The sequence below is a fragment of the Scylla paramamosain genome, chromosome 16 (assembly GCF_035594125.1).
Source record: "Scylla paramamosain isolate STU-SP2022 chromosome 16, ASM3559412v1, whole genome shotgun sequence".
Lineage (NCBI taxonomy): Eukaryota > Metazoa > Arthropoda > Malacostraca > Decapoda > Portunidae > Scylla > Scylla paramamosain.
Window position 1 is genome coordinate 8,487,203 of NC_087166.1, and position 21,134 is coordinate 8,508,336.

At 37.3% G+C, this 21,134-nt stretch overlaps 1 protein-coding gene across 4 annotated transcripts in view; it reads left to right on the forward strand.

Annotated features, from left to right (window-relative positions):
- Nucleotides 1–1,548: 1,548 nt before the first annotated feature.
- LOC135107967 (dedicator of cytokinesis protein 3-like) overlaps nucleotides 1,549–21,134 on the forward strand; it is a 29,982-nt gene continuing 10,396 nt past the window's right edge. The window contains exons 1-35 of one of the 4 annotated variants that reach the window (XM_064018461.1): nucleotides 1,549–1,701; nucleotides 4,273–4,359; nucleotides 5,273–5,359; nucleotides 5,696–5,792; nucleotides 6,028–6,124; nucleotides 6,626–6,789; nucleotides 7,369–7,453; nucleotides 7,775–7,813; nucleotides 8,285–8,433; nucleotides 8,555–8,636; nucleotides 8,818–8,994; nucleotides 9,126–9,243; nucleotides 9,604–9,736; nucleotides 9,856–9,970; nucleotides 10,243–10,402; nucleotides 10,581–10,853; nucleotides 11,219–11,409; nucleotides 11,568–11,668; nucleotides 11,840–12,083; nucleotides 12,266–12,452; nucleotides 12,892–13,037; nucleotides 13,227–13,328; nucleotides 14,588–14,725; nucleotides 15,653–15,931; nucleotides 16,060–16,219; nucleotides 16,343–16,491; nucleotides 16,767–16,852; nucleotides 17,476–17,493; nucleotides 18,246–18,408; nucleotides 18,665–18,907; nucleotides 19,222–19,416; nucleotides 19,562–19,711; nucleotides 19,831–19,989; nucleotides 20,303–20,485; nucleotides 20,685–20,849. In XM_064018461.1, the coding sequence (XP_063874531.1) occupies nucleotides 4,323–4,359; nucleotides 5,273–5,359; nucleotides 5,696–5,792; nucleotides 6,028–6,124; nucleotides 6,626–6,789; nucleotides 7,369–7,453; nucleotides 7,775–7,813; nucleotides 8,285–8,433; nucleotides 8,555–8,636; nucleotides 8,818–8,994; nucleotides 9,126–9,243; nucleotides 9,604–9,736; nucleotides 9,856–9,970; nucleotides 10,243–10,402; nucleotides 10,581–10,853; nucleotides 11,219–11,409; nucleotides 11,568–11,668; nucleotides 11,840–12,083; nucleotides 12,266–12,452; nucleotides 12,892–13,037; nucleotides 13,227–13,328; nucleotides 14,588–14,725; nucleotides 15,653–15,931; nucleotides 16,060–16,219; nucleotides 16,343–16,491; nucleotides 16,767–16,852; nucleotides 17,476–17,493; nucleotides 18,246–18,408; nucleotides 18,665–18,907; nucleotides 19,222–19,416; nucleotides 19,562–19,711; nucleotides 19,831–19,989; nucleotides 20,303–20,485; nucleotides 20,685–20,849 (4,872 nt within the window). In that variant the 5' untranslated portion in view covers nucleotides 1,549–1,701; nucleotides 4,273–4,322. Of the gene's footprint in view, nucleotides 1,702–3,934; nucleotides 4,360–5,272; nucleotides 5,360–5,695; nucleotides 5,793–6,027; nucleotides 6,125–6,625; nucleotides 6,790–7,368; nucleotides 7,454–7,774; nucleotides 7,814–8,284; nucleotides 8,434–8,554; nucleotides 8,637–8,817; nucleotides 8,995–9,125; nucleotides 9,244–9,603; nucleotides 9,737–9,855; nucleotides 9,971–10,242; nucleotides 10,403–10,580; nucleotides 10,854–11,218; nucleotides 11,410–11,567; nucleotides 11,669–11,839; nucleotides 12,084–12,265; nucleotides 12,453–12,891; nucleotides 13,038–13,226; nucleotides 13,329–14,587; nucleotides 14,726–15,652; nucleotides 15,932–16,059; nucleotides 16,220–16,342; nucleotides 16,492–16,766; nucleotides 16,853–17,475; nucleotides 17,494–18,245; nucleotides 18,409–18,664; nucleotides 18,908–19,221; nucleotides 19,417–19,561; nucleotides 19,712–19,830; nucleotides 19,990–20,302; nucleotides 20,486–20,684; nucleotides 20,850–21,134 lie in introns of those variants that run through there. The other 3 variants (XM_064018464.1, XM_064018462.1, XM_064018463.1) reach the window with 3 other exon arrangements.

The following is a 21,134-nucleotide window of genomic DNA, read 5'->3' on the forward strand; positions in this document are numbered from 1 at the left end:
TTTCCTCTCAGTGTGTAATTTAACACACATGCAGGCATACACAGATCACCAAACATCTATTCTCATCTAAAGCAAGTCCACCCCTCACTTTTCAGCCACGTACATTGTACAGTGGCACCACATCCACTAACTCCAGCTACCTAATTCTTATCACCTGAGAGAGTACCGTATTCCTTCAAGTGTTAGCAGCTCCAGTACAATATCTGTGTCTACCACCTTGCTCACTCCTGTATTTCTCCCACGGTCTCTTGCCTCCTTGCCTTTCCTTTCCCCCAACTACCGCTGTCAGTGATGTATGCTCCCTGTACCCAAGGGAGTTGCCATTAAAACACTGTTTCCTCCAGTATCTCTGATTTCCCTTTGGTAGGTGGGAAAGTTTTCGATGGTGAAATAAGGAGTATTTGCTGTGGAGTGAAGTTACGATTATGTATTTGATATTAGATGAGTTACAGTGCATCAAGTAAAAAAATAGGTTTTCACGTAAACTTGGTGAGAATTATGACAATCTGAATATCTTGTATTACGTGACGTACATAGAGAGATGTGTTCATGTAAGGGGTTCTAGTCAGGAGAGAAAAAAAAAAAAAAACTACTGAAGGAGTCAATCCCAAAAAAAGTGTCCAGATTTTCATAATAAAGTCCTATCCTCAAACTTCCCTCTTATTGAAAGTTGCAAGCCGTGAGAGGAAGCGGACAGGGATCGAACCCCTAGCAAAACACATTACACACCAAAAACAGGCCATAATGTTCATAATGTTGAGTGTCCCGCCAAGCCGCCCCTACAGATGGTGTCTAAGGAGCTGGCGTCTGAGGTCACATGTTGCTGTTGCTGGCTTCAGTGTTGCCAATGATGGTGTGTTGCAAGGTGAGAGCGTCAGGCAACAAACATTACATGGCATCTCGACGTGGTGACTCAAGACTTGCTTCCTCTCCCATCATATCGATATTCCGGCACGTATTGATATTGTAAAATACCAAATATGGAGAAAGAATTATGTAACGATTGTATCAGTCAGCATTCTACAGAATTATAGTTCTATAGTTACAGTTTTACACTATTGTAGTTCTGCTATAGTTCTACTAGCATAGTTCTACACTATTACTTGTACTTCTAATCAGTTTCTCATGATGTCACAGTCGCTGTCACGTGGAGATGAGGAAGAGGAAGAGCTCGGCACCCCGTCTCCCCCCTCCCCTCATCTGCCCCTCTCTCTCTCTCTCTCTCTCTCTCTCTCTCTCTCTCTCTCTCCCAGCTGGCGTCTCGTGAGTATGCTTTAATTAATTCACTACCCAAGCCTCAGCCCAGCTTCACCTTGTCTCACTCCTCTCCTGCCACACATGAACCACCTCTTACCCATCCCTCATCCCTTTCTCTTTTACCTTAGTCCCTACATATCCTTGTTTCGTACGTGTCTTGTACAAATCCTATGCGCCCTTGTTCCTGGTGAACTCCCGTCCCTGAGTGACAGGATGTTGCCCCGCCCCCGCCGCCCTGTTATGCGACTCCCCCTCCTCCCTGCCGCAGCTGCTCTCCTCCCGGACAGGTCTACCCTAGAGACCCTCTTTATAGGATCTCTAGTATAGCCTTGTCCCGGTGGTAGGGCAGCAGAGTTGGGGGCTGTCCTTTCATTTATCTCAGCCCCCGTCTTCTCACAATCTCCAGACCCGCCCCTGGCCCTCGCCGCGCGTCGCTTCCGTCACGTATTACTGTTGAATGTTTTCGAATTGTTTTTCGTTGCTATTATTCTTGTTATAGGCGCTGTCAGTATTAGGAGTACATTCATAGTGCAGTGTAAAGCATGCTGATGGCTTGCATGCAGAGTAATTACATATCTGGCCAGCGTCTCTCTCCTTCCTTCTCTACAATGGCGGTGCAGCGTCAGTGTGTTGGTGAGCTGGTGTGCGTGTCATATGTATTGTGCTGGGTCATCATCATTGTTTGATTCCCTAAGTAGCCGTGTCCTGCCATTGTCTGAGATATAACTTACGTCAGTCTTAGAAAGCTAATCGTGTAGGAGTCCTGTCTGGCATTATTCTTCCATTGTTATGAATGAATCACTCCAGCAGCATTTCCTTCTCTTGTTTGCATCTCAGAATACCCGCGGAGGCATATAACGATACAATGATGAAAGTGTGTGTGCTCGTGAAAGTAAATCGAGGCAGCGGAACTTGTCCAATACATAATCAAGTTTCTCGTGGTTGCTGACACCTGTCCGCACCGCCGCAGGGGATGGAGGCTGGCGGGGCAGGGGAGGAGGGGAGGGGACTCGCCACTGCGCCACCCCATCAGGAAATTGGCAATGAGTAGCGGGGTGACGCCAAGTCTAACTCTGCTAACACAATGACGCTGTCTTTTTTGTTAAAATAAAAGCTAGTTACTGACATTATTCCTACTGTGAAAACCTAGTTTTTACCGTTTATTAAGCATCATGAAGAAAGATGTAATGACATGCAAATTAAGAACTTAACCGTAACTACCCTAAAATGTGAAGTTCTTCAAGGTGATCGGGATGCCTGGCACTAGGGCACAACTGCATGCACGAGAGAACTTGCTATATTGCATCAAACAGTTCGAGAGGTGAAAGCAGCGGTGATATATGCTGAATTATTGACAAACAGATTCAACTAGACCCGATTTTTACGTGGCCTTACGTGATGACGGAAGATCGGGATGCTGGACGTGTGAGAATGTGCATAGCGGTGCCCAGTGTTAGCTGCGCATTATTATTCTAATATTCCTACACGCGACATGCCTCCAGTAGTGCGCATATAGCTCGTTCTCTTGACTTGTCACATCCTTAGTCATGCATTGTTTTTTATAAATGTAGTTGTTAACATTGCATTTGCACACGCGACATGCCTTAAGTAATCAAATATAATTCACACATGTTTGTAAATAAAAGCCTTATTATCTTCAGCATATGCAAAGAAGAAGAAGTATATATCGAGATTAGCTATTACAAGACGATAGTTCCTATTGTATGCATAATGGATATTGCATCCAGCCTTCAGTAATGTGGGTAGTCATTCGATCTATTACCCAAAATTACTCATAAACTAAAGCTTACGTGTATTGGTAAAAAAAATAAATAAAAAATAAATAAATGAAAAAAAAAAAAAAAAAAAAAAAAAAAAAAAATATATATATATATATATATATATATATATATATATATATATATATATATATATATATATATATATATATATATATATATATATATATATATATATATATATATATATATATATATATATATATATATATATATATATATATATATATATATATATATATATATATAAAACATTTGATAATGAAGAAAGATAACTAACTTAACTGTAAAATATGAGAACAATAATAGTGTATAATAATATATGAAAACAATTCACAGACTCGTTACTTAGAATATCCATAAAAAAAAAAAAAATAACGCACTTGAACAAACAAATTTATTACTAAAATAATTAATGGATGCTTTCATTATCTAGAATAATTTCGTCTACTAAGGAGCATCAAGACGCCTCAAAAACTAAGCTGATCCCATCTTTTCATTCCTTTGCTCTTGTCGCCTGATTCCTTTCTGGAAGTGACATGTTGCACTAGATATGTTCATCTATTTTCTTCTCTCTTGGCCTGTTTCCCTGAGACATAAAAATAGCAATGAACGAATTAACGTGCTTTAGGAAAAATATAAAATTTTTGGAAGAGTGGTAGATGAATAGAATAAACTCAGTAATCAAATTGTTAATGCCGAGTTACTAAGAAGCTGAAAAAGAAGATTAGATAGATCTATGGATGAGAACGGTAGATGTGATTCATGTGGGGACTGCCACGTGTAGACATTCTACACCTTGCAGCTTCCTTTGTTTTTTTATATCTTTAGGGAGAGTCTGGGGGGAGGGCGGGAAGAGGGTAGATTAAAAAGGCCTGAATTCCTGACACAGAAATTGGAATTAGCCGAAATGCTTTGGAGAAAAGAGTGGTAGATGAATGTAAGTTGCGAGTCATTAGGAAACTTTTAAAGAAGATTAGACAAAGTTATGGGTGAGGACGATAGCTATAATTCATGGACGGCTTCTTGCAGCTTCCCTCATGTTCTTATGTCCTTATGGAAAATTTAGGGGCGGGGAGAAGTTAAATTTGGCGGGAGGAGAGGCGGCGGCGAGGGAGGCGCCACCTGTGCCAGCTTGAGGAAGGACCAAAGTAAATAGTCAATATGCACATCTTAACAGAGCTGTCATGATGCAACCTTTTACCTCCATTTCTAGACCCCTGCTGTAGTGATTAGCGTCTCTGCCACCCCCATGGAAGCCTGAATATGTGGACACCAACCAAAAACCAGAAATTTGGAGTAGGTGAGTACCAGAGGGGCGAAGGGCGGGGTGGTTACTGGATCGCTGGCACTACAAATGTCAGGTTCCTGTCCCCCCTTGGCCCTGTGTGGCGCGATGGCCTTGCTGGGCGTGATGCTCCTCTGCTTTGAGGGCTTGTGGTGCGTGTCAGTTAGTTAGGTAGTTTGTTGATTGACTTTTTGTTGTTGCGTGTCATTTGGTTGGGTTTCAGTATATATATGTTAGGTTGTTAGCTTTCAGTATTCACGGTTCAGTATTTTGTATTTGGTGAGCAGTGTCAGTTAGTTTATGGTCAGTTAGTCAGTCAGTAATTAGTTTAGTATCAGTTGGTTAGTTATCACTATTCATTAATATAGTTTTAGGTTATAGTTACCACTTAACATTCACGGTTCACCAGTATTTTGTAGCTATTTTGTCAGTAGTGGTTGATAATCAGGTTATAGTTACCACTTAACATCCACGGTTCACCAGTATTTTGTAGCTATTTTGTCAGTAGTGGTTGATAATCAGTAACTTAATCAACAGCAATTTATTGTCAGTCAGTCAGTTGTTTTTAGTCTTAGTCAGTCACCAATTGTCTCCAGCCAGTCTGTCATCTCCAGTACTTCTCAGTCATTATCAGCTTATTAGTTTGTCAGTCAGTGGATTGTGGTCAGTCAGTCAATCACCAGCAGTTTCCAGCCAGGCAGTCATTACCAGTATTTTCCAGTTATTATCAAAAGTTTACAGTCAGTCACCCTCACCAGCAGTTTATAATCAGTCATCCTCAGCAGTTAGTACTCTGTTAGTCACAAGTATTTCACTGTTAGTCAGTCTTCAGAGATAGTTTTCAATCATTCAAACTAAACTTGATCAAAATATGAATATAATACAGCATTGCTAGATAACTTGTATAATGCAAAACCTTTTCTCACAGCGATCCACAATTTTCACCATGACTCAGTCCCACAAACCCTTCGCCTTGATGTTGGGGAGACGGTGCAGGTGTTGGAGGAGTGTGCAGGTGAGTGGCCACTAAGGTTTGGATCACACCCATCTTTGACTTGAGAATGAAGGAAACCACTTGTCATTTTGCTAGTAGTAGTATTCCCTCCTCATGACAGCAAAACTCTGATGTAGTCTGTAAGTACTGCATATAGATTATCTCAATGTTCAGGAGTGTAATCAGAAACTTGGACCAAAGTATGAGATTAGATTGTAGTTGTCATAATAATGGAGTACTATTAATGAGTATTGAGAATCTTTCTTTATTGGGATATCATAAACTTTTGCTTTTTTCCAGAAACTGTAACTCTTAATGATAAACGATCATTAATATTCTACTTATTACCATTTCTAGGATGGTACAGGGGGTTCTCGACACGGAATAGGAACTTAAAGGGTATATTTCCTGCCCAGTTTATCCACCTGAAGCCATTCAAGATCGACAATGAAGGGTAAAGTCTAAATATAGTGATCACTTTTCCTATTGGAGCAAATATCCCAACATTTGTCATTGATTTTTAACTCAATATGATGGGCAAAAAATACAGTATTCTGAATTTTATATTAGCTCATTGTTTTAAATTTCTTACACTCTTGTATTATGCATAGTAATGAGTATTGAAATTATATTAGCTGTCATTCACAATTTTTTTGCAACCTGTTCCATATTACAAGGTTGTTCCTCAGGTTGTATGAGACGGTGACCCCAGTGGAGGACCCTGTTGTGCAAGAAGCTGCATCAGTCTTACGAGAATGGGGACAAATATGGAAAAACCTCTATGTAGTAAGTATGATTGAGACACTATATGCAGTCCACTAAAATATGTTGTTCTACTTTCAGTGTGTGAGTGTAGATATAGCTTACTTCTTAGGAGTCCATAGATAAGTGGCTTTCCTAGAGCAGTATCATTCTTAGAAATTGCTTAGAATATAAGGGAAAGCAGCTCGACAATTAGGCATAAGCTATTGACGATAGGAATGTGCTATTAGAATCAGTTATAACTTTTAATGCAATCCCCTATCTTCCTCATCAACTTTTCATTAACTAGGCAAATTAGGCTGATCTGGAAAAGGGAAGGAGATTTCATAAGGGTGATACAGAGAAAAATGGTTGTGCAGGTAAATATACTTTAGGTTTTTAAATTTGCATTACAGTGTAATTAAGTTTAGTTTATTTGAAGTGTTCCTTCCATCACCGTAGTTACATGAGACTGGAGACTGTTGGTGCTAGAACAGACAGTGAAATTGCATGTTCCAGTAAAAAAAAAAAAAAATGAAATTTCAGCAACTTGGGACTCCATATGGGGAGCAGGAACTGTGGGATTCTGTCCGCAAGGCCATGATGGACGTGGCCGACTGGCGGAAGCAACTCATCACAGGGACTCTCACGTCAGACCAAATAACGCAACTCAAGCTGAAAATCACTCAAAAAATCGACTGGGGAAACAGGTGAGTTCCTCTCCATATGCAGTATGTACCAAATCAGTAGCTTCTTAAGTGCCATGTACATCGTTTGTTGTATCATTTGTTTCTTTTAGAATTATTTTGAAGGTTCTATATCTGTAATAGTTTGGGTATTTTTTCTGTATGTATATTGAGAATAATGACTTTTTATTCTAGTACTTGGTCTTAAACTAAGTACATTGTTATTAGATGATACTACTGGTAGCATATGAAAGTATGAGTATGCAGTACACATACATCTTATACATTGGTTATAATCATCCCTATAGGTTTCCCAGTAGTCCTCTTACGTGGTTGCTGTTTGCTGTTACCCTGTAAAGCTCAATCATTCTTTCTTCATTAGCGTTATTTAGCATGTATTTTTACATATACACACCAAGACTGTCTCTCCCAAAAAGGCCAAGGCAAGGCACAACTTTCATATCCATACTCATTCACACCACTCCCTTGTCCCTTTGGCCCCTGATGGAGAATAGAAAGTATTCCTGCCCTCACTTAACAGGGATCAGTTGCACAGCTTGGAGAGTTGTATGTGGGTATTAATGGAAATGTCATCACTTTCAGGAAGCTTGGGCTGGACCTTGTGCCTCGGGTGGAGGGGGAGATGGTGGACCCGGATGCTGTGAGTGTGGTGGCGCTCCATCGGGTGGTGAGTGTCTGCTGGTTCTCATTTCATGTTCCATTATTTATGTGGTGGTTTTGTTACTTATCAATGTGTCTTGCAAGAGTTGAGAAATTATTTTTGTTATTGAAAATAATTTTGCTCTATTTCTTCAACTTATTCAATCATACAGTTTGTGTAGTATTTTATTTCTTGGCAATGAAAGGCACATCTAGCAGTAATTCTTATATGGAAAAGATTGATTTCAAATTTATATGATAGTCTTTAATTGTAAAGAATATTTAAAGCTAAATATTTATTAAACTTATTTCACTTTTATTCACTAACATTGTACTGTCTGTATTCCAGCACGCTCTGAGTTCAGAGGCTTCCCAGTCACATTCTCAGGTGGGTGAAATCTACGCTTCAGCACTGCATCTGTATGCATCCAAACCAGTGTACTTCATTATCTTAAGGAATTCATGTTTTGTTTTGAGAGTTATATAAATGAGGGATCTTTGACATATTACAAATCTAGGATATGATTTTATTTTTATGTATTTCAACATTAACAGCTTGAGTAGCAATTGTAATGTAATTTTAATTCTAATTTATACATGCTGTGGTGGGCATTGATATTTAAAACTAACTGGGAAAATAATGATAAGATGTCTATGAGATGGAGATATTGAATGGGACCAAAGGCATGAAATATATATGCTATGATAACATATGATAAACAGAGAGGATTGTGTCCCAAAGTTTCATGATGATGTTATGTATTGTGCACAGACATTATAAATTCAGATAGTAGAGTCATTATCCATTTCAGTTTCAGAACCAAAGACTTACTAAATATCAATAATTTGTGTTGTGCAGGGGCTTGGTACTCTGGCCAAGAGGAAGGAGAAGAGGAAGGTGCTGAGCCATCACTTGTTCTTCTGCATGCGGGATTTTTCATACCATTTAGGGGAAGATGCGGAAGTGTATTTTTCTCTGTATGATTCACAGAAACAGAAGTTTATCAGGTAACTATTTACTTGGATTTGTTATTTACATATTCCATGATTTATTTAATATAGAAGTGCAAAAGATAATTTGATCTTGATAATTTCTTGCTTTTCTAATATTTTGTGTTCCATTTTTCAGTGAAAGATTTCTAGTCAAACTATCAAAGGAAGGATTTTCTAATTATGTAGAAAAGATTCATTCTAATTGCACCATATTTACAGTAAGTAAGAGGATTAGTCATAGGTATTACATATATTTAAGGTATTGAAATGCTGAATTTGAAATGTTCTGATATTATAGAATTCTACATTGGAATTCAACAACAACATACTGTTAATATAAAATTTACCAGTGGGACATGTAGCCAGAATGTTTTAAATACTGTTGTTCCAATCTCTCAGGATCTGGGAAGTGGTGATCTGGTATCAGATTTGTATATTGTTGCCCATGTTGTGAGAGTTGGAAGGATGCTCTTCTCAGAGTCAGTAAAGAAGAATTCTTCGCATAATTACCGAAGACCATATGGAGTAGCCGTGTTCAGATTAGCTCAAACAGTGTTGCAAGGAGGAGATGGAGAGGTATGGCAGTTTTCACTGTTGAATTTGGTGGTCTTTGAATTTCCAAATGTGTAAATATCTAATTATATATTGAAATATTCAGTATTTCACTGTTTTTTTTATACTTTTACTTAATTTCTCTATTGATGCAGGTTGAACTGACAGGGAAACTCTTTACATCCGATGAGAAAGACTTCTGGCAACTGCATGAATTTATCATAAAGAAACAAACTAATAAGTGTAATATATTGTCCAATAATGTTAGCTATGGTAAGTTTTGTCCCTTTCCTTTAAAGTGACCAGTATGTTTATTAAGTCTTGAAAACACAGAGTTATGGTAGTTGTGAAGGTAGACAGAATTGTTGTGTCTAGATGTCTGCTTCACAGACACTGCAAAAATTTTTTTCATTTTTGTCCTAGAAGTTAATTCAGGAGAGAGAGAGAGAGAGAGAGAGAGAGAGAGAGAGAGAGAGAGAGAGAGAGAGAGAGAGAGAGAGAGAGAGAGAGAGAGAGAGAGAGAAACACTAAGCTATTCTCTAGAAACTTGCCATTAGGAGACCAAGGCTGACACAAGTGAACACAGAACATGTTTCATATGAAGATGTGCTTGAAATATCTTGCTTCCTGTAGGGCTGGTGGTGAGTGTCAAGATGGTCCATGGAGAGCTGGAACAAGCTACTAAAGAGAATCCCCTTTTGCTCAAGAATGTTTGTGTTACCAAAAAACTTGGCTTTTCTGATGTCATAATGCCTGGTGATGTCAGGTATGTAATATATGTGTTTGTGGGTTAGTATAGTTGACACTGATACCTTTAACTCCACCATTATATATCATATACATATTCAAACATTGTAGTATACCAAATATAAATTTTCTCCACAGAAATGACTTGTACGTAACATTGAACAATGGGGAATTTGAGAGAGGAGGTAAATCTGTTGGGAAGAACATTGAGGTGTTGGTGCTGGCGCTGGATGCTGATGGACACCCACTGCAGGTAATGGACTCATCTGACATGACAGCTTTCCTTTGCAGTTGTAACTTCTGTGTTTGAGTGATATGTTTGACAAGTCTGACATATTAGATATAGTTTGATGCAGTTGTTATATATAGGAGATTTATGAAAGAAGAATGTTGATTGGTAACACTTAGCAAACTCATTTACTGTAGTGAGTAATATGAGGAGGTTTGTTTTTCTTTGTCATAAGGGAGGAAAACAGGTAAGAATTCTACCTCAGTTATTTAATTTATCTCTTGTTTAATTTCCAGTGCATATACAGTGGTATGGGCCATGAAGGGACCACAGAGCACTCTTCTATGATCATGTACCATAACAATTCTCCGCGATGGATGGAACGTCTAAAAGTAGCCATCCCCATAGATCAGTTTGCAGGAGCTCACCTCAGATTAGAATACAGCCATTGCTCAAGTAAGTTCTTTCTTTTGCTGGTGACAAAATATGCATTTATGTCCATTCTTATGTATCTTATCTATCTGTATGTCTTCTCAGATGTCTTTTTAAAATTCTCATTTAAAGCCATGAAATGAGTCTCCACTTGTTCATGTCCACATTCTTTAATATTAATTCCTACTTTTATAACTTTCAGCTCGGGAAAAGAATGAGAAGAAGTTTTTTGGATTCTCATTCATACGTCTGATGGATGACGAGGGTGGGACAACTCTGCGTGACGGCTCCCATGAGCTGTGTGTGTACAAGTGTGATGAGAGATCCCGTCTGGCTGACCCCATGGAGTATCTCACCATGCCCTACCTCTCCAAGGCAGCTGCAGACTGTGTCTATTCCCTACCTTTCCAGCGATCTCCAAAAGAAATAATTGTTGTAGATACTCTTCTCTGCTCAACCAAACTTACACAAAATGGTAAAGTAAATTCTGAATACATTTTTGTGATTGTTTTATTAGTTGCGTTTTTTAAATGAGACTATTGTCATTTCTTGGTATATGCAGATATTATGTTCCAAGTTACTTACTGCTATTTTAATGTTCAAAACTTTATTTATTTTTTTGTAAGAGCTATTAATAATTATCAGTACAGTAGAAGAAGGATTGGTCCCCCTTTCTCTACAGACTTAAAGGTCTAATTCAAGAAATTTATCTAGCTGCATGTCCTCTGCTGTTCCCCATTGAAGGGAAATGTCAACATGGCATAGAGATGATGCTGCTGTATATATCCAGTATAGACTGAAGCATGCAGCCTATTAATGTCTTTTGTTTTTCTCTTTCAGTTGATCTTTTGTCTTTGTTGCGATGGCGATCAGCTCCAGAGGGCATTGGTGAGACTCTCTCCAGGTTGACGCGGGTTGATGGTGCCGAGACAGTAAAGTTCCTACAAGATGTGCTTGATGCACTGTTTGCGATGTTCTCAACTGATGATGGGAACTCTACTCAGTATTCAGGCCATGTCTTCCAGGCCTTGGTGAGGCTCTTTAAGGTTTTGCTTCATTGCTACCAAGTATTGTAGATGTTTGATTTTTATCATTTCAATTAATTTTCAAAAAGTGCAAGTTGGATGATTTTAATTTTTTGTATGGATTTGTTACATAATTTAATTATCAAACAATTTTTCCCTTCCAGGTCTTTATATTTAGTCTTCTAGAAGACAGTAAGTTTGAACACTTCAAGCCTGTCATGGATGCCTATATCACTGGACACTTTGCAGCTGCTCTTGTTTACAAGTATGTACTTGTGCTATTGTGGTTTTGTTGGTTTATAGAAATTATCAATATCATCATAATACAATGTCTTGTGTGATAGCTGGATTTTTTGTTATTTATTGTATTCATTAACTGATTTCTCAGGTAATTTAAACTAAAACTGTTATCAACATTGTTTTCCCAATATGACAGGGGTCTCATCAGCTGCGTGAAGCACTTATCAGACCTCTGCCCTCAGACGGAAAAACAAGAACCTATCATGAGATGTTTTCGTTCTCTTGAATATATCTTTAAATTCATCATTCAGTCAAGATTACTCTTTGCAAGGGCAACAGGAGGACAAAATGAGGATTCCTTTAGAGTTGATGTGGATTCCTTGTTTGAGTCATTTGCTCGCATGCTAAACATGAATCTTGAAAATATTGAGGCTTCCCAGGTAAGTTTTGTAATGACGTTGATGTGCATTTAGTGTTTAATTTTTCATCATGGTTCAGATTGTACTGGAAAATTTGTTGATACTGTTGTGAAATGACAATTTTATGATGGGTAGAAATGGTTTAATTCATAAGATTTACTGTAAATAGTGAAAAATGTTAATATTTCCATCTTTGTGTACAGATGACTCTGTTAGAACACCTACAAGGAACATGTGATCAACTGAGTAGAGTGTTGACTCCAGGGGAAGTTGCCAACCATATCAATACTTTATTTAATGCAACACCTGTGGAGTCATCAAGAGTAATTACAAGAGCCAAACTTCATGCAATGAAAAATGCTGTCAACTCAACAATTTTTGATGATGATGGTAAGTATGATCTTCATTATTTAAATCTGACCTGTTCATATTGATTTAAGATGGCATACAGTTATTTAAGATGACTTTTACTTTATTCAAGTATGTGTTTGGATACATTCAGTAGGACATGAAATGTGTGGCACAAGTCCCTGTTCCTTGCTCCTCATCCCATTTATTCAAGAATTTGTGTTGTTATCTCACTGATATAACTGATTCTTAATCTCTCGGTGTGGTGATTACTTACATCTCTAACCTTTCTAGGATTATTTGAAGGACTTAGATATTAATATTTAAAGTAATGGTTTGTGTTGGATGGGGATGATAACTTTATTTATGCACAAAGCACAAATCTATAATGTCAATAAATTGTTCTATAACAGATTTTACAGACTGAAACGTGAAACTTAAAGCACCACTGTAATGTGTGATACTTTCCTTTTCTCTGCAGAGGGTCGAGAGTTGCTGCTGCAAACCATCTGTACTCATCTGAGGCAACACCTGGACAATCGACAGGAGCTGGCCCTTTGTGCTGATGTTCTGCAGGATATAATTATTCTCACTCATAAACACACCAAAAGATTCCCCTCTAGTAAGGTAGGTCATTGCTAACTTTATGAGAATAGTATTTTGCATCTTGTGTTTCCTGTGTGTGGGGTGAAAATGGAAAGGTTGGAGGTTTGAAATGAAGGACATTGTATGAGTACATAGTGATCATAATGCTTGTACAAAATTTTCATAACTTGTTCTGCTAACTTTCAAGTAACTTCTCATTTCTTTTTCCAGCTACCAGCAACACTTCATCAAGATATTGAAGAGATAATGCTGAACTTGTTCAATGTTTTGGTTCAAGTTATATTAACCTTGGAAAGATCTGCACCTAGCTCAGTAAGCAGACTTTCCTTGTTCCCTGTTGTACTTGTAATTTCCAGTGTAAAGTAGTGATGCTGATTTGGCAACAGTTTTTCAAACTGCTGGCATTTCAGGTGCCAATAAGAGATACTTACTTTTTAAGAATAAGTTATTAAATTTATTTAGCTAATAGATTAAATTATTCCTTTGCCATTGTAATGATATATGTAATTGCAATTTTTTTATCCTGATTGAATTTTGTTCTGGTTAAATTGTTTTAAAATCAACTAATGCAGTATTAGTGAAGGAACACAAGTGAAGACAACTTCTCAGAAGTCTGCAGTGTGCAAGTTGATGAAAAATGATGATAGGTGTCAAGCCAGACAGGATATTAAGACTAATTTATTGAGAGACATGATATATGCCTGGGTGGTTCAACTTTTTCAACATCTTGGGCCATTTCAGTACTAAATGGTTACAGGGAGGGCCATATATATATATATATATATAATCCTACTTCCTATTACTATTTCATATACAGGCACAGAAACTTCGTCTGTGTTTTTCGTGTACAAGATAAATTTATAATACAAGCGGTTGCAGGCCACAGATAATCAACTGGTGGACCACTTATGGCCCGTGGGCACGTAGTTGGACCACCCTGATATATACTGAAGATACATTGTATTCTAAGTAATATTATAAGAGAAAGTATGCTTTGATGGTATGGTTGTGTATGAAATGGGATGTAGTATGGAGATCGTACAGGATAATATAAATATCTAACCTACAGCAGCCGTCCTGTCCTGTTTACCACAGAGTAATGCTGATGATGATGATAATGGTGATTGCTTTCTCCAGTGTGCTATTCTTTCATATTGGTTTCTTGTTAGCAGAGTGGTGGGGTGCTTAGGAATTACTGTTAAGCTGCAGTGGGCGTTTTGAAATACATCACTTCAAGTCATCTTTACAGTTGATGTTTTTTGGAGCATGAAGAGCCAGATCATATATCACAAGCTTTATAACATATTGCTATATAGTTGCTGTAGAATGTAGTGAAATAAGAAACAGTGATTTATATTGGCAAATGTATATTTAGTGTCTGATGGATGGAGCTACTGAAATATTTTATTACTGGGCTTGTACATTCAATATCTATTAATCTTATTACAGTGCTTCTGTTGGTAGCAAGTATGTTTCCACGTACAATTGAGTAACACTGTAGACCTGGATGTTTTTAGATCTGAATAAATATTGAATGTTTCTTAGATAAATGACAAAATAAATTTCTGTAGGGTGCAAGTACTTTAAAACCAGAAGCGATGGGTCTAACGCAGCTTCTCTCAGCCTTGAAGACCACTTTTGTCCCCACACAAGCCTCGCTAGTCTTGGGCAGCTTGTGTGTCAACCTTTCCGTGCAGGATGACATTCGGGTATTCCGTTAACCATTTACCAATTTGGGAAGCGGTTATGGGCCACATTAACAGTGCTTTAGGAGTCTTCCTAATCTAGTAAGCTTAAGAGCTTCAGTAATATTTGGGTTATTAACTGACAGTTCAGGCTGTGTGGCACATTTCTGTTAACCCAAGTGATAATCTTTTATCATCATCATCATTTAGCAAGGAGAGCAAACTTGCTCATTTCTTCATGTATGGAGAATGACTATTGTAGACAAGCATTTTGAAGTTATATTGATTTTCTTATTTTCTTTTACACCAGTTATACTTTTGTAATGTGAAGTGCATTTTTTAATTTCTAAGTAATTTGAAATTAAATTTAAGATAAACTTTATTTTCTAAAAATATAGTGTAGTGGATAGATATGTACTTCAGTATACAAGAGAGCAAAAATAGAACAAATATGATTATTCCATATATCCATTCTCCTCGTTAATCATGTCATAAAATCTTGCATGCATGCCATGTGTGTACATACATAGTACTAATGAATAACAGAAACATTTTAAACCCTGCTACCAATTAATTTATGCATCATAGCCATACAAACCTGTGATGTAAAGCAAATGAGGCTTCATTGTCTGAGCAGTTCAGTATTTCCTTCACATCCATAGAGAGGGGGTGTGGAGCTCTGTCTGCATGGGTGGAACCTGTGGCAGAAAGAATCATCTATGCATACTAAATTATGTCATATATTTATATGCAGGGTCCATCTCTAACTGATCTATGGCATTGATTTGCGTTATAAATCTTCATATTGCATGTTTCACTTGTATTTGTGCACTGTGGATGGATTTGCTATGAAAAAAAAATTGCCTGTTAAGAATAAGTTCTGTGAAATTTTTGTCATTATTTTGGTTCGTGTTGAATAAACATTAGTTAATTTACTTTGAATTTACACAGGGATCTTTGGTAGCCTCCCTCATGGGCATCCTACAGCTGATGCGAGAACCTCACTACACCAAGCTGTGGGATGCTCACATGATCTCAGGAATACACCACCTCCGCCACCTTCTCCATTCAACCATTGTTCTGTTGGCTGACCTTGTTCGAGCTGCTGTCTTTCCAAGTGATTGGTTTGTCATGCGCATGGTCACCAATTACACCATTCTTGCAGCCATGCAGGAAATTGCACAGCCTCTCATTGCCACCTTCTTAAAGCAAGGAAGATTTGATAATCAGGTAAGCTTACAGTCATAAGTAATGTTTTGTGAAGTATACATATTATGTTTAATTTTTTCACAGTCCTCACTATATTGTCTCAGAATTTCCATGAAAGAACAGTCCAAGTATTTATGTTACTCTTTCAGCTCTGGAGCAGTTACTTGAATCTGGCTGTTGGGTTTCTAACACAGCCTTGCCTGCAGCTGGAACAGTTTTCTCAGCAAAAGCGACATAAAGTGTTAGAACGCTACAATGATATGAGAGTTCTGATGGGATTTCAAATTCTTTCTATGTGGCGTGAATTAGGTAAGCTATTTACTCTATAAATCTTCATTGAAAGAATTTTTTTCATCTTCTGCTCATTATGTGTTTCCTCTTAAATGTATTTTAGTTAAGGTCCTTTAATAATTGAAATTGAAATATTTCCAGATGATCACCGGCTTCACTTTATCCCTGGCATGGTTGGCCCATTTCTAGAAGTGACTCTGGTGCCTGAACCAGAGCTGAGGAAGGCCACTTTGCCAATCTTTTTTGACATGATGCAGGCTGAGCAACAGGCAAAGGGTAGCTTTAAACAAGTAAGCAGGCATTTGAGATTTTACTTGGATGAAAACATGTTCTCAAAGATTGCCATAGAATAAAGTATTTGGTTGTCATAAGAAATATTTCCCTAGAAATCCTCTGATCCTAAAGTAGAAGGTTCAGAATCTTTGAATTCTGTTTGATGTCCTGTTATTTTCCAAAATTATTCAGTACATTAATTTAACTATGTTAGAGTGTAAGCAACAAGTTAAAAGCTGCATAATTAATCTATGCCTAAGATAAAAATAAACCACATGACCACAAATTGCAGGTTGAAACAGAGCTGATAGATAAGCTGGACATTCTCGTGAGTGAGAACAAGGGTGATGATGAGTACCGCCAGCTGTTCAACACAATGTGAGTATCTGTCTCATTCCCCCTGCCTGGTGCTGATGCTCCTCTTGGCCATTGAAGTAGGAATAGAATATTGTTTGGCCTAACCATAACAAAAATCTTTCTGAAACTAGATTTAAGAACTTTTGAGCCTCATTTTATGCATTAAAGGTCTTGTATGCTGTTCAGAGGTTACCAAGAATAAGTTTAGGACTGAATGGAAAATGTGCTTTGCTGAGAGTGAGACAAAGTATATATAAAAAGAGAGTTTTGACAATAGCACCACTCTTGCCATCTGTAAATATAGGAAATGGCCAACATTATAGCATGTACCCAACATATTTTTCTCCTTAGTTTTAAGATTCTAATAAGAACTTATAGTGAAGCTGGTAAGGAGCTTTATAAATACAATGCAAAAGATAAGTTTTAGGTTATTATATTGTATAATATGAAATTTATCTCTTATTTTCATAATTAGTGAGCTAAGATTTGCATTTTTGGATAAGGTTTGCATCTTACAACTTACTTAGATAATGCTTCAGTTTTGAAGTTAGAGGCAGGAGAAACTTATGCACTAATATATTTCATGCTTAAGATATCCACCATCTTTATTAATGATTTAATGCTTTTCATGCCATGCCATCTAGGGAGCATTTGAGTGCTGTGTAAGTTAGCCATAAGTTTATGATGGTTTTGTGCATGACTATTTGATAAGAGTTTGCTTAGCCTATACAGGACACACATCTGCATGAAGAAATATATAGTAGATGCTCACTTTATTGTTGTTTACTTCTTTATTCATAATTTGCATTGAACAACTATTTTTCTTCTCCCTTTAGAAGTAAGTAGATTTGTCTTTTAAGTTTAGGAAAGTTGATTCTTCTATCTTTCCTTTCTGTAGCATTTTGTCATAGTTAAATTCATTAGATCAGTGAGCAGCTGCCATATACATGTTGATTTGTAAATTGTACTTCATGGGCTGTTGGTCTGTGAAGTCTGGGAAACAAGATTTGAGTGTGTTTTTGTGTGGTTATTAGTGTTTGCGTTGGTGTGGGTTCAGGTGTGTGTGTGTGTGTGTGTGTGTGTGTGTGTGTTGGAGGTATGGGTTGGGTGTGCATTCTGTAACTCGCACTTATTTTTCATTTATTTTATTTAAGTTTATTTATTTTTTTATGTAAAATATCAGTTTGCTGTGTGATTGATTGGAAACTTCTTATTTGTATTTGAGTTGCACTTAAACTATTTGTGTTTGTAGATATAAGTAACCTCTACATAGAAAGAGATAAGATGTATGACATTTGATATTGTACATATTAACAAAATAGAAAAAAAAAGAATATTATTTATGAAAAAATTTTATTACCACCACAAAGTACTTGGGATTGGATTTTAATTATTTTCTAATTTATCAAACCAGTCTGTTAGAGAAAGTCCGCTCAGATGACCCAGTGTGGCGGGAGAGTGGCACGGCCTTCATCAACTCTGTGACGCGGCTGCTGGAGAGGCTGCTTGACTACCGCAATGTTATGCAGGGTGACGAGAACTGTGACAAGAGGATGAGCTGCACGGTGAACCTTTTGGTGAGTGAAGTGGACCTTTGAATGTAGGCACCATCACCTGCCTACTGGAAAATAAGGAATGTGAAAGTTTTGGAAGTTAATGGTCTGAATCTGCATCTCAGTGAATTTATTAAGCATAGCTAACTGATTCATCACTGTTCTCTTTATGCAGGTATTGTAATATTTCATACAATTACATATATTATCAGTTATTTACATGATATGTATTCAGGAAAATGATATAAAAGATTACTTATGTTTATATTTTTCTCCCAAGAATTTCTACAAGAATGAGATCAACAGACAAGAAATGTATATACGGTACATTTATAAGTTACATGACCTGCACGTCCCAGCTGGTAACTTCACCGAGGCAGCCTTCACACTGCAGCTGCATGCCAATCAGCTGTCCTGGACACAGCGGATGCTCCATGCAGACCACCTCTATCCGGCACAGACAGAGACACAGAGAAAGGAATTAATATATATGAAAATTATCAACTACTTTGATAAGGGGAAGGTATTATTATTATTGGCCATTGATGTGCTTATGTTTTGAATTTTTATCAGGGAAAGACTATTTTGTAGACGTGGAAAGATGGAGTGTAGTAAAGTTGTGCATGAAACTATGCCTTTCCACTAGGGGCTGACGGAGCTAAGAGCGTGAATGATGCATGTATGAGTGCGTGATGCTTTGGTTAGGTCACTTTATGTAGGATTGCTGGCCTAGTAAATAGGTAAATAGGAAAGATGAATGTATGAAAATTATTAGAATGTATATATATGCAATTTTTATTGAACAGTTATACATCAGAACTTTGTTTTATCTTGCAGTGCTGGGAACAAGGCATTCCACTGTTGGAAGAGCTGGCCAATCAGTATAGGACCTGCCTCTTTGACTACCAGAAGCTGAGTGAGGTGCTGAGACGACAGGCATCATTCTATGAGAAAATCCTGAGTGGCAAGCGCTATGACCATGAGTACTTTCGAGTTGGATTTTATGGTCTTGGACTTCCACTTTTTGTTCGAGTGAGTGTTATGTATTTATTTATGTTTTTTTGTCTTTATGTGCATATATACTTAAAATAACTTGGCTTGAGAAGTATAAATGAATAGTGATCTTTTGATTCTAATCTATTACATTGTTTTGTGATGACATATTACTCTTTTGCAGAATAAAGTCTTCATATATCGAGGGCTAGAATATGAACAGATTGGAGCCTTTACCCAACGAATTCAGACAGAGTTCCCACAGGCAAAGATGTTATCTCACAACACCCCTCCTGATGATACAATACGTTCCTCAGATGGGCAATATATTCAGGTAATCTTTCCTGTGAATATATACCTGATACCTGAAATGAAAACAGGATCAATGAAAGCAACAACATGTACTACAATTCTTCGCTCAGTTGATTTGCTTCTTTAACCGTTCTGTTTAAGATATGTGCAGTGAAAGCCTTGCCAGAGATCAACCCATTATTTGAGGGTGTAGAGGTGGATGAACGGATCCTCAAGTATTATTCCAATAACCACGTACGCCAGTTTGTGTATGACAGGCCGACTCACCGAGGTCCTGCAGATAAGGATAATGAGTTCAAGGTATGACAGCATTATACCATGATGCTTTGCTATATAAAATCACGATCATTTATTCTTGAGTGCAGTGAAATTATGTATGTTTTCTTGAATATGTAATTGTGTTTGATTATTGTGTGGGTTGTGTTGTCTTTTTTGCAAGGTAACCTCTTTTCTATCATTGAACTTTGTTACTTTTTTTTTTTTTAAGTAGTTTAAGTTATTGATGATTAATATGGTAATGGGTGTACTAATTCTATGACTTATATTGTTCTTTTTAATTAACAATAAGATTCTGTTCTTATTATTTGCTAAAAGAGATTTGGTTACATTTCAGAACCTGTGGATAGAAAGAACTACCTACACTACAGAATTTGAGCTGCCTGGCATTCTGAAATGGTTTGAGGTGGTGGACCAGAGGATGGAACAGCTCTGCCCTCCACAGTATGCCTGTGAGACGGTGGACAGGCATAACAAACAGCTTAGACAAATTATAATTCACTACCGGGCTAATCCTCAGGTATTTGTTGTTATTTGATATATTGGATCTTTATTACTCTAATTTTTGAAGTGTTAAAACTTCTTTTATTGATTGAGTAATGAGGTAACTCCTCATTGTGCTGGAGTGTATGAAGGTTTTGACTATATATGGAGTACAGAAAGGTCTACATATAGCATGAATCGAGTACATACAATACCATATCTGTTGCCTCCCACAGGATAACATCCAGCTCTTCACCATGAGACTGCAGGGCACAATAGATGCTGCAGTCAATGGAGGTATTGCTAAGTACCAGGATGCCTTCTTTGGGCCAGATTACCTTGTGGTCTACCCAGAAAATGCTGACCATGTCAACAGGCTGAAGGTTCTTCTGTCGGATCAGGTATGTTGAGTGGCTGTACCTTTTTGTCATAGAGCACTTTATGTATATTTTCTTTGATTATTTGTATGCCTTGTATCCCTTTTCATGAGGGACTGATAAAGCTAAGAATGTGGATGATGTGTGTATGAGTGTGTGTGGTGCTCTGGCTGGGCCACTCTATATGGGATTGCTGGTTATTAGATAACCTGTATATATATATATATATATATATATATATATATATATATATATATATATATATATATATATATATATATATATATATATATAGATATTTGTCACTTT